The sequence below is a fragment of the Anabrus simplex genome, chromosome 1, assembly GCF_040414725.1.
Source record: "Anabrus simplex isolate iqAnaSimp1 chromosome 1, ASM4041472v1, whole genome shotgun sequence".
NCBI lineage: Eukaryota > Metazoa > Arthropoda > Insecta > Orthoptera > Tettigoniidae > Anabrus > Anabrus simplex.
Genome location: NC_090265.1, coordinates 701,140,907 through 701,154,432, shown reverse-complemented (window position 1 = coordinate 701,154,432; position 13,526 = coordinate 701,140,907). Strand labels below are relative to the sequence as shown.

At 38.5% G+C, this 13,526-nt stretch overlaps 1 protein-coding gene across 1 annotated transcript in view; it reads left to right on the top strand.

The window, feature by feature from the left end:
• Window positions 1-12,687, top strand: part of LOC136857359 (transmembrane protein 117) — a 132,530-nt gene extending 119,843 nt beyond the window's left edge. Inside the window, exon 11 of the mRNA XM_067135972.2 lies at window positions 7,554-12,687. Within this exon, the coding sequence (XP_066992073.2) occupies window positions 7,554-7,640 (87 nt within the window). The 3' untranslated portion in view covers window positions 7,641-12,687. The remainder of the gene's footprint in view (window positions 1-7,553) is intronic.
• The last annotated feature ends 839 nt before the right edge of the window (window positions 12,688-13,526 follow it).

Here is a 13,526-nt window from a genome sequence, read left to right as displayed (position 1 = left end):
TGAACAGGACACAGGAGGGCAAACTGAAGTGATGCTACGCAAGCTTGATGAAATAGCACGAAAATCAGGCCTCAAGTTATCATATGGAAAGACTCAAATAATTAATGTAACGACAAATTGCAAAATAGAACACGGGATTGTCAAGAAAGTAGACACATTTGAATATGTTGGAGAATAGGTACAGCCTGGCGGTCAGAGATGAATAAAGATCGGTTTGGGAAGATGGAATAGTGTACAAACTCACACAGAACATATACAACAACAATTCATTTTTCATCAGAACGAAATCAAGACCGTAAGGCACCATGATAAGGCCAGAAACATTATACGCATCCGAATGATTAACTTTAGGAAAACAGAAGCTGAGAAGATGAGAAAGAGTGGAAAAATCTATGAAAGTTTTTAGACACTATAAAAACAGCCTACCTGTGGAAGAAAATGGATAATGAAGACATTTTTAACACATATTAATGAACTGACAGATGGAATCAAAAAAGAAAAAGACATCTCAAGTTCACCGGAATATCCATCGGATGAGTAACAAAAGATTGGCTAAAATGATCAGCGATTACAGACACTGAATACTTCCCTCGATGTCGTACAACAAACGCTATCAACCATCAAAAAGACTTAATACATTCCTCCACGTAAGGTGGTCTTCAGGAAGGGCCGTGAAACTGGACCAAATCCACACTTGTGCCCCTCTAAGAGATTAGGTCGGATATTAGCTCGCTCTACCGTAATGTAGGGAGAGTAACATTAATTTGTTTTTAATGAAAGGGCAAGTTTGGACATTCCTTGAGTCATTCTATCCTCTCTCATTGTGAGAATATGTTCATAGAAATTCAATTGCATTTTTTTCTGGAGGTGTGTGAGATTTTTTCGGCAAGATATATTTCCCTGGATTTCCTTTTCATCCAGATTCCATATCTACAAACTTAGATCAAGAATTTTCCTTCATTGCTTTTTTATATCTTTGATTAACGATCTACCGCCGATGATTACAATTTCGGATGCACATAATCCTTCGGATTTGATTACTGTATTATAATGCCTTAGTTTTACTTTCCTAGATGTTTTTGTTACTTCGAATCCAGGTGATTCGGTAGGTTTCTTGTAATTTAGAGAATCCCTCTTTATTTGCCTGACGTTTTAACCGAGGGGGTCGAAATACTTCTTCTTCTTCTTCTTCTTCTTCTTCTTCTTATTATTATTATTATTATTATTATTATCCGTTTAGGGCCAGTAAAGACCACGTTAAATCTATATAAATAAAAAACAAAAGACCGCGTGTCTGTACATTGACTATTTTGGCGAATTTTTCATTCATTTATCTGTTTTAGGTGTAATAATGACCACTTGCATATTTTTTAGATTTGGTGCTTTTTGTCCGTTTGTCTGTTTGTTTGTCAGAGTTCTTGTAAGTTAAAATCTACTGGATATATTTCTACCAAACTTCATATTTAGAATCCACCAGTACTTGGGTAGGTTTTATGGCCAATATTGTTTCTAAATCTTTGAAATGACTGGGGGTTTATACTAAACCGAAACCTTGATTTTGCACTCCCCCCAAAAATATACACAACCAAACTCAATGGAAATTCACCAGCCTTAATAGAAAGCAATTTACAAAACTTTTTTTTCTGATGTGCATCATTTCGATACGAGGATTAATGAGGGAGATATCTTTAACGGACCGTTTTTCAGTCTAACTCTGAGCGGATTTTGAAACCATTTTTGTCAATTTGTTTGTTCTTCCGTTTGTTGAGGTCTTATAACTGGGAAACTACTCTATATATTTCTACGAACCTTTTTATCTGTCCTTGGGTAAGTATTAGGGTCACTATTATTTCTAAATCCCGGATTGGTCTGGGAGTTTAGAGGAAGTCGAAGCAGCGATTTTTACACTTCCCCAAAACGTACATGACCAACCTTAATGAAATGAAATGGCGTATGGCTTTTAGTGCCGGGAGTGTCCGAGGACCAACATTAATGGGAAACTACTAACCTGTTCAATAGGAGGATAACAAGGGAGTTATCATTAATGGATTGTTTTACAGACTGTCATGTCACTTCAAGTTGGGTTAAATGTTCTAACTAAAGAACCATTTTACTGTTTTCGATAGAACAGATGATAAGAGAGGTTATCGTCAAGGTCTTCAGCCATAGCGCCACTCCCGGTTTCAGATGAACCATAATATTTAACCGAGTAGTAGAGAGAATTACGCACAACTTTGGACCAGGAACTGTATCGTTCAATAAACTCTGCGATCTACCCCATTCTGTCTCCACTTTGCACTGCTTTATCGTACTTCACGTTACTGTCACGAGCTTTCGTAAGAATATCCGTTTAACATGCCGTATTAAACGTTTAAATACAGGCATGTAACTTCGCATACCTTATTTAAGGAATATTGAAATCGATGACCAATTCCCGTGCGAAGAACGGGTACATATGCTAGTGATAAATAAATGTTAGACATTTTTGGAAGGTATTTTTTCAGCCGAGAATCGCTGCATCCTTTCCATGCCAGCCTGCCATATTTCCATCATACAGCAATTGTTCTGCGTTTGTTCTTCATGGAATGCCTTGAAGTTGTTGATTTTTAACTGGTACTGTCATGGATCGGGGATGTCCTCTTGCCATAGTCCAACCGTGTTGAAGTCCTTCCTCACCTTCTGGAACTATTTGTCAGAAATTTTAGGTCTACTATCAAGTGCCTGAAAGATTTCCGTCCATTTTGAAAAGGTGTCCATAGAATTCCGGTCCTTCTTTTTCTAATAATGTCCACTGGTCCTTCATTTTCCAGACACAGTTCTTCATGCCCCATACCCTATATTGTCCATTTACAATTTGTGGACTCATTATCTAGCGAAGTCTTTTTCTCTCAACCTTCTCAACTTCTCTTACGCCAGCCTTCCTACTCATTCAGAGGCACACATTCCGTTATTATTATTATCATCATCATTATCATTATCATCACCATAATCACAGATCGGTAAAAAATCCCCCAGCTATTCTTTTTTTTATTACGGTCAATTTATATTCCTCTTCCATAATCTGCCACCAACTTAGCAGCGGACACTTCGACTGATTTAATGTCATAAGAAGGTAAAACTAAAGACTAACAACACAAATGTTCAGTTCATATTTTTTACAAATACACCAGACCGTTAGGAATGCATTCGGTACTCCATTATCATGAACCGTGTGAGTTATTGCTGTCATAAAATCTATATTTTCTTAACTTAGCAACTCAAATTAGAGAAAGCGTAGTTAAAAACCGGAAGAAATATGTACACGTCTTCTTCTTATTATACTTCTTACTAATTTATTAGCAGAGTCTGGATTTTTAGGCATTAATAGCTTAGAATGAAAAGATACACAAGTGAGTAATAAGTATACTCTAGCCTGCACAACGGTAATGCTATGAGTTTTGCATAAACTTTAGGGGTACGGCCCATTAGAACCTGGATTTGACATGACAAAAAAACAATATCTAGGAAAGTAAAACTAAGGTATTATAATACAGTAATCGAATCCGAAGGATTATATGCATCCGAAATCGTTAATCAAAGACAGAAAATCAAGAAAGGAAAATTCTTGAACTAAGTTTGTAGATATTCAATCTGGATGAAAAGGAAATCCCAGGAAATATATTGTCATGCCGAAAAAATTTCTCGCACCTCCAGAAAAAAGTGATTGAAATTCTATGAGCATATTTTCACAATGAGAGAGGATAGAATGACTGAAATAATTTTCAAACTTGCCGTTTCATTAAGAACGAACATCTCCGAGGAAATTATATGGGATAGATGTAAATTCCGGACACTAATAGAAATCACCAATTTGCAGACGAAACCAACACCAGAACATCTAACACATGACATAACAAAAAAAACAATATCTAGGAAAGTAAAACTAAGGTATTATAATACGGTAATCGAATCCGAAGGATGAAGAGAGGATGAAGAGATTTTGGGTGAAGAAAAATGCAAAAACATCAGCTCAATTAGTTCAACCATGCTCCTTAGTTGGGAATAATAATAATAATAATAATAATAATAATAAGAATAATAATAATAATAATAATAATAATAATAATAATAATAATAATAATAATAATGTTATTGTAAGAATTGGTGAATATTACGGACAAGTTTTAAAACATTTATGTTGCAATTCCGTGTATATCTGATGATGTCCTTTCAAGGACTTAATAGGTCATTCTGTTTTTAATTAAATGTTTTCTCAGGTATTTTCTACTTCTATTAATCCTGTATTATTTCCGACAGACTGAAATACTGCACGGTACTGCACAAGGGACCGTATCTTATCGAGCCCCCAGACATCGAGGTGAGATTTGGTGGTCAAGAAGTACATTACATTATTAAGTTGTAAGCAAATTCGCAGCTGCTAGATAAACACTTTTGATGCCAGGCTGTAATGTAGTGGTTGCGCTAGGAATGCCAAAACAATTTTAACGAAAATGCACACACTAAGGAAAAACATTCTTCTACCTACTGTACCTTTTGGAGGTAAATATCTGATTTTTCTGTAGCGCACAGGTGAATAGAGAACATGTGAGTATGACTGTAACTGCAATAGAGCTTCATTTTCTTCATTTAAAAGTGTACAAACTTTTTATTATTTTTTGAAAACTTAAAATTCTAAATTTGACGTAAGCTTTATATTTATAGTGTATTATTATCATGAGTATGATACCTTCGGGAGAATATTCAGATAATTTTGAATTAAAAAGTAATGTTTTACTCAATTTTTGATAGTACTTTTTGGGGAATTACGAATTTTTACAAAATTATGCACACGCAGGTTAAATACACAATAAACTCTTCTTTGCTTCGAATATTTGTTAGTCGTTAAATTATTCTCGGCCCTGAAAATGGTTTTCCGTGGTTTCCCATTTTCACACCAGGCAAATTCTGGGGCTGTACCTTAACTAAGGCCACGGCCGCTTCCTTCCCACTCCTAGCCATTTCCTGTCCCATCGTCGCCATAAGACCTATCTGTGTCGGTGCGACGTAAAGCGACTAGCAAAAAAAAAAAAAATTTATTCTCTAATGAATAACTTAATATTAAATTATTGTGTATATACTTATCCATCTCTACACTATTGGAAGTAAATAAACGAACATAATTATAATCTAGCAAGATAACAAGCAAGTGACACGAAGCGGCAGATTGCAGGGCTACCACGCTCGAAACTTACAATGCGTCGAACGGAAGGTTTTATAAAACTTCGCTGATATCGCTATCGCAGGTTATCGATATTTTCAGAGAGCAGAGCTTCAATCTTTCTTGCGGTATTACTTATGCTGCCAACGTGCAGAAGGAATTAGAAAACAGGCGAAAGAAAGACATAGCCGACAGATCAGCCCCCGGCATTTTAGCAGCAGCTCGCATGGCCGATAGTTCATGAACTGGGGTTCACAGTGTTGGCAACACAGCACAACACAGTGTTTTACTAGTCAAAATCTTCTTGAACTGGCGCCTACAGTTTAGGCAACACAGCATGTGTACTAGTCAATAACTTCTTGGACTGGCACCTACAGTTTAGGCAACACAGCATGCACTCATGTACTAGTCAAAACTTTTTGGACTTTCACCGACAGTTCAGGCAGCACAGTGTACACTTATGTACTACAGTAAATATGTTCGTGGACTGGGGCTAACAGTTCAAGGATCACATAGTCTTTTGACTGGCCTTTTCGCAATTTTTTACCGTCGTGGTGATCGGGGCGATTTTAACTTCATCATCTCAAACGTTTCGCTAGAGGATATGCCTCATGTTTGACAGAATATAAAATTGCTAAAAACTACGACAGTGTCAAATTTCTCCGCTGACATTCAACTACTAGTTCTGCTTATACTATATACACGCAACTACCTCTTGCCGGGACTAGGGAAGAACTGCCACGGCTACATCCTGTGGTTCAAACTCTCCGCTGTAGTGCACCACAGCGACACTAGACGGCCAGTGCACGAAGTTAATGACTCTACTACATAGGTATACATTTATAAACTGCAACTTCGCAAAAAGTAAACTCCACATTACTATATTTTAGTATGAATACGTCAAGGAAGTACTCTTCAAAAAGGAATTTCGTTATGCAACGTAATAATTACATTTTAGAAAATGACCTTTTTCAAAATTCACCAAACTCACCTCGTTTATAACGAACAGGCGGTAAAGAAAATCAAATAGGAATTTGGAAAGGGAATCACAACCCAAGGCTAGGAAAACACTCTGAGATTTGGCGATAATATTGTTATTTTATCTGAGTCTGCAGAAGATCTGGAAGTAGATGAATGTTGTTACTTGGGTACCGGGATATTAAACGATGACGGGAGTGAGAAGAACATACAATTCAGACTAGGGTGACCAAGGAAGGCCTTTCTTAAGAAAAGGAATTTGCTCACTTCGAACACTGATATAGAATTTATAAGGATGACTTTTAAGGCATACGTCTCTAGCGAGGTATTGTACGAAAGTGAAATATCGACAATAACTTGTTCAGAAAGGAAGAGAATAAAAGATTGTGTCGAATCACGAATGAAAACATACTAAATATAATTCACGAGAATAGAACGATTTAGTAAAATTTGGCCAGAAGAAGGGACAGAATGATAAAACATATCTTTAGACACTTGTTCACTTAGTTTCTGAGTGAAGTTAGGGGTGTGCGAAGACATGAATACGACAAACAAATTCAAGTAGATATAGTAGTTAAACAGAAATCAAATGGTTACTACAGGATAAGAGGGTATGGTAACTTGCATCAAACCAGTCTTATGGGTTGATGACCCAAACAACAGCATCAACACACTACAAACCCCCATATACACATACAATATCATAAATATGCCCCTTCTATATAGGATTGGGAAGAACATTCTTCTAAGAAAGCCCAGGTGGAGATTTTCCAGTTATTTTATGTGCCTTCTATTAGTAGTCAAAGTCTTGCATCCATAAGTAGGTCTTGGATACATATTGTTGCATGCAGGTTGTCCGTTAAATTGTAGAGCAACTCATACTCACGAATATGCTGGGTGCGATGAAATGCTAATATCGTTTTTTCGAAGACTGATCTATGCTGAACGTAGTTTCGGATCTTGGCAAAATCGCACATGATTTTCACAAGGGGGTATTGTAAACACTCCTGGGAAATAAAACGAGCACTTAGAGTGTCTGGGTCATCTGCTATCTTCCTCTGCCATATACGACGAAGAACCGAGGCGAGTGGAGCAACTGTTTGACTAAGCACATGCCAAGCCGCGTCCATGCCACGCACTGGCCAATAAACGTTGTCTTTCACCGCAGTTTCAACAGACTATATCCTCGAAACTATACCGCACCTTACACCTTATGCTAAGTTTGTTTCTTCAGAGGCGTTTCATGCCTCTTTTCCGTCTTGCTTTACCATTTACCGGACACCCTGTATGTCTGTCTTTTTTTTTATTGTATTTTGTATTAGATCGTAAAACTTGGTTACATATATTAATTCTGTTGTACTATATTTCCTGTTTTCAGTCTCACCACGTGGCAGACCGTTCCCACTATTCGCCGTCCTGTCGCAAGGAGAAGGAGAGTAAGATCCAAGAGGCCAGTTCCAGGTAGCTGAACCGCTGGTCCAGCCTCCAAGACAGTGACCTCACTAGTCGTCGGCGCGAGCTGTGGGCCAGAACAAGGAGACTGCAACGTTCGTCACTGGGAGCAGCTTATGTGCAGTGACAGTTGTCGGCGAGAGGTTTGGACCAGGACAAGGAGACTGCAAGGCTCGTTATAACGAGTAACCTGTGTACTGCGAGAGTCTTCAGCGAGAGGTTTGGACCAGGACAAGGAAGCTCCAAGGGTCATTAGAGCGAGTAACCTGTGTACTGCGAGAGTCCTCAGTGAGAGGTATGGACCAGGACAAGGAGACTGCAAGACTCGTTATAACGAGTAACCTGTGTACTGGGAGAGTCTTCAGTGAGGGGTATAGACCAGGACAAGGAGACTGTAAGGGTCGTTACAGCGAGTAACCTGTGTACTACGAGAGTCTTCAGCGAGAGGTTTGGACCAAGACAAGGAGACTGCAAGAGTTGTTACAACAAGTAACCTGTGTACTGTGAGATTCTTCAGTGAGAGGTATGGACCAGGACAAGGAGACTGCAAGAGTCATTACAACAAGTAACCTGTGTACTGTGAGATTCTTCAGTGAGAGATATTGACCAGGACAAGGAGATTGCAATGCTCGTTATAACGAGTAACCTGCGTACTGTTAGAGTTGTCAGTGAGAGGTGTGGACCAGGACAAGGAGACTGCAAGGCTCGTTATAACGAGTAACCTGCGTACTGTTAGAGTTGTCAGTGGGAGGTGTGGACCAGGACAAGGAGACTGCAAGGCTCGTTATAACGAGTAACCTGCGTACTATTAGAGTTGTCAGTGAGAGATATGGACCAGGACAAGGAGACTGCAAGGCTCGTTATGACGAGTAACCTGTGTACTATTAGAGTTGTCAGTGAGAGGTGTGGACCTGGACAAGGAAACTGCAAGGATCGTTACAGCGAGTAACCTACGTGCAGTGACAGTTGTCAGCGAAAAATGTGGTCCAGGACAAGGAGAGTGCAGAGGTCTTCACTGGGAGCAACATGTGTTCAACCAGTATCCTCGGTGTTATGGCAGTTCAAGATATGGCGTGCTGAATTATTGCGAGGTGTGGCCTTCTAATTTCGTCGGAGAAACCGCCACGAAGGAAGACTATAGACAGTGCTCGCAGCTCGAAGTATTGAGCGACAGTGAATCCATTCATTTCCTTGATGTACTATACATAAAAGATGGCTCACTTAGAACTACCGACAGTGACCTTGTTAAACCCGTAATATTAAAAGAAGCGTTTTGACAGCTAGGTCTGGAGGGAGGGGCATTGCACAGTGTTGCCACATTCCTGCATTCCTTTCTCCTTCCCTTCGCTTCCGGCTCACTTATTCGTTCATTCAGACCGCTGTGTTCTGCTGTACGTAACTCAGAAGTGAGATTTTTCGCAACTCCAAGCTATACAAGCCGACCAGCAGGCTTATCTCCATGGCATCCGCAGTGTGTCCGCTCTCGTTTCCATTGCAAACATATCCCTTACTCCTTTTTCCTCTCCCAGGCCGGCAGTAAATGGAACTACTTATGAGAACTGATAGAACGCATCTTTCAATATTACGATTATAGGTCCATCGTAAATCATTCCTCATGGTAGAATGTTGTTGTTATTAACATCCAGAAAGACTGATTGTAATACGAAAAATCTGAGGAATATATCTCTCCCCTTTTAGCAATAACCCATCCTCATCTCTTCCAGCGTGTCTGCTACAAACAGACATCGTTATTTCCTTATCCTTCGGCAAATTCACACGATCACGTGTTCTGTAACCAGACCCGTTTCCTTATCCTCCCTCACCCACTCAGTTATCTCATCCCTTCCAAAAAGTGATGCATTAAACAGTGCCGGAAAGACTCGCTTCTCAAATGATGTTTCATGTAACGTTTACCATAGCAATTAATTCAATTACAGTTCTCTCGACTCCAGACAGTCCTTCAAAATATAATTTCTAGTGCTCGGTACGGTAAGAACATCTCCACTTCATTAGCTGATATTAAATGTTTGCCTTGGTGACGAGTATAGAGCTAGGCTTTTCTGTGTTGTTAACAATAATACATTTATCTGCAGGCGATTATTTATGATTTGAAAAATGCTATGATATTTATGACTTTTATTCTCGTGTACAGGGTGAGACAACAAAAAATTCAGCTCGAACAATTCGTAAAGTTAGAGCTAGGCTTTTCTGTGTTGTTAACAATAATACATTTATCTGCAGGCGATTATTTATGATTTGAAAAATGCTATGATATTTATGACTTTTATTCTCGTGTACAGGGTGAGACAACAAAAAATTCAGCTCGAACAATTCGTAAAGTATGGAGGATATTGAAAACCTAATGCAGTACTTTTCTAGGTAGTTAATTACCTCGGTCAGAGAAGCAGAGATTATGACACTCGCTTTGTTTCTTAAAATACATTGTTTTCTGTACCTGTCAGTAGAGATAAGGAGATAGTCAATTGAGCGGAGTGATTACCTTCCGAATTTGAGAAGAAAGTTACTTCTGAAGAAAACGAAATACAGATAAAGTTCGGTTTAATGCGGTTATCGGGGTGGGGTATGCTTTACCCCGTGTTATAGCTTAATCGCGGTAATTGGAAATGACCTATAGGCTGGAAGAAGATGGTAGGCTGCAAAAGAACACAATTTTATGAAAGAAACAAAAAATACATATTCGACATTTCATTTTTCACACGATCGAGTATGTTCAGTTTATCCCAGAGTACACTTTTATTTTTTGTGACATCACACCACCTGCACAGAATTCAAGACTTAACTAGGATATTGTCTGACAAAAGCTAAAATTCAAACACGGACACTGGTTTTGTAAGAGCGGGTGCAGGAAACAAGTTTGAGTTGTTGAGGGAGATGGGGGATGGTCACTTTAACGTTTCCGCGATGTACACAAAAGCTTGGCGAAGTGTTCACGGCCCGCTATGTCTGTCAATACGCAGGTTTTAAAGCTCTATCCAATTAGAAGTTCAGCTTAGTGAGGAGTCTGTATCAGTTACAGATAGTAATGCAGAATCTCTCAATGCAGTTCGTCACTACATAAAAATATAAAAATGTTTTTCTTTCTTTCTAAGATGTACCTCGTACCGCGATTAACCGGGTCTCTGCTGTATCTTCAAACGTAATGTACTCTATTTTCCAGCAGCGGGTTACCTTATTCAAACAAATGTTGTTCCTTAGACGTCGCAAATCCATTTTCCTTTACCTGCTACATACGGCGATATTAAAGGTTTTTAATCATACATTGTCTCCATTGTGTTTAAGGCACAGTAGAGAGAGAATAACTTCCGTAGATATCAGAAGGTAAATGAACTGTATGCCCGCCTTGTTAGTGATTCATCTGAGTAGACCCTAATAGCTGATGAAGGAATGGTGGAAAATATAATTTTTTTCTGATAAGTAATTGTCAAATTTTGAAAATAATCATATTTTATTTTATTTCTAAGTCTGGTGTAAAAAGAGTGGTTTAATTTAAAATAAAGAATCGTACATTGCACTGGAAGATATCCACACCCTGAAAAAATTTTGCAAGTTCGATTACGAGCTTCTTGCTAATACTGAAAATAGATTATCGATATCTTTAACTGTTTAAGAGTTATTAAAGGTGAACACTTTTGCTGACTCGTCCCTGTGCAATGTATTTTGTAAATACATGACGAAATAGCAGGATTGTATTCCTCTTCTATAGAGGAGACAAAATTTTATATGAATGTAGGTGTGAAAATTCGCAATTGCTGAGATATCTCAGGTAACGTAAGCTGGAATTAATTTAGTTTGAATTTCCTGCAATGATGCACTCTATTGATAACCTTATAATAAGTGTTCGACATGCCCACCCCCAGCCATAATGCAGGCTTCTGCTCATCATCTCCATGTGTTATGAACATGGTCAAAAAGGTCTGGTTGTTTTCCTATCGCTTAAGACGCGTGTTGCTTTATCCACTACAGCAGTCGCGAACACCAGCGACTTTAATTACTACCACACAAAGAAGTCTAGCAGGTTCAGGTCACGTGAGTGTGGAGGCCATGCAATTCATCCACCTTTACTTATTCGTTGATCAGAATTAAATGCTTTTTTAGGAGTGCCATCGTGTATGAATTATATTCTAATTATACAGTTTATGATACTTGATAGACTGATATCTCGGTAATAATGGATTTCTGTCCCTATGTTTTCATGACCTTATTCTCTGCACTAGATATAAGGAAGCCAACTCTGCTGAATTTTTACAGGGTATTTTAGGAACACCCTTAGTATTTCAGGAAACACTGATATTATGGTAAAAGTGTAAAGTATTCTATGTTACGTATAATGAAACAAGATGACGTTATTACAACAGTTGTGACATCAATAATACTTACTAGGACTAAAGATCAGCCACACACAAAGGAGATACCGTGAAAGTGCTAGTCACAAAGAGACAAAACCTAACATTTAGTTTAGTTTCACGTGTTGATTTCCTACTAACCAAACAGGGTCTCAATCTGGAATTGAAATGGCTATTTTTCTATGTGAATTATTACCAATTTGCTACGTGGTTTTGTTAATGAGTAGTTCGATGTTTAGTTTGCTTTCAGAAGTGTGTATTTTGCTATAGTAAAAATTTAGGCAAGTCAGAAACTGTGTTTCTCAATGTTATTAATTCTGAAGAAAAGGTGGAACTTAATACGCGATAGTACGTAGTCATGGAGATGCACTGTCCTGTGTCACAATGACACACACAGAGTCACTGAGTGATTGTTAGGGCGTCGAACACAACAAATCACTGTGCCCTGCCTTGTCCTTAACAAATCATACAGCATTGAACTGGAGAATGAGGCGTGTTATCCACAGGAAGGGATCATACCAGACCACTACATTTCCCAGTGACCAAGCTACCCACCAACTATAGCACTTAACTAAAATATTTACAAATAATTTTGTGGTATTGTCCGAAAAACCATACAGGCAGTCTTGTCTATGATTTTCGGTTGGGGTGGACCGCTACTTTTCTGTTCGTGGAACCTATCATGGCATGTTTTGAATTGTTTCTGGCCTTTGGTGCAAAGGATCTCGAGTTCAATTCCAACTTGATTCGGGACATTTAATCGTGATCAATTAATTCATCTAGCCCTGGTACTGGGTATGTGTGTTGTCTTCAACATTAGAAATCACGTGCATACCCTTACCGATCTGTATGTGTCCCATAGGCATCAATTCATACATAAGAATATATAAAGGTCTAATGACACTGCCTTGGGGAACCCCCTTATAATCATTATTCCAGTATCAAATAATCCTTCATACTCTCGTAATTCTCTGAGCTATGTTTTCTAGAAATTTGCCCATTCAGTCACTTTTATCCCCACTAGCCCCCATTATCGTCAATAATCCCCCATGATATACCCTGTCAGAGGTCTTGAATAAGTCAATAGCTATAAAATTCATTTGACCTCCTGAATCTAAAATACCTGCTATATCTTTCTGGAATCCTACAAGTTGAGCCTCACTGGAATAACGTTTCCTAAACTCTCGAATGAGAGGGGAACATAAATTTCACCCACCTTGTTGCGCCCCCTATTTCTATTCAAACATGTTCAAACATCTGTTCAAGAAGTAGGTAAATCTTGCCAACAATATTGTTCAAGTGTTAAATAACAATGAACAAATATAAATGAATTATTGTCTGCGATACAGTCAGATGTAGTGAGACTGTAATTATCAAGTAAGCAAACGAAATCTCTGGGTGATGTCTTAAATCAATATATTGGGATACATAGGGAAAAATGGAAAGGGATCTTCAGGGTTACCGACAGTGTGGTTCGTAAACACTACCTCCCGAATGCAAGCTCATATATACATGACCCATCAAACGTGGTCAGC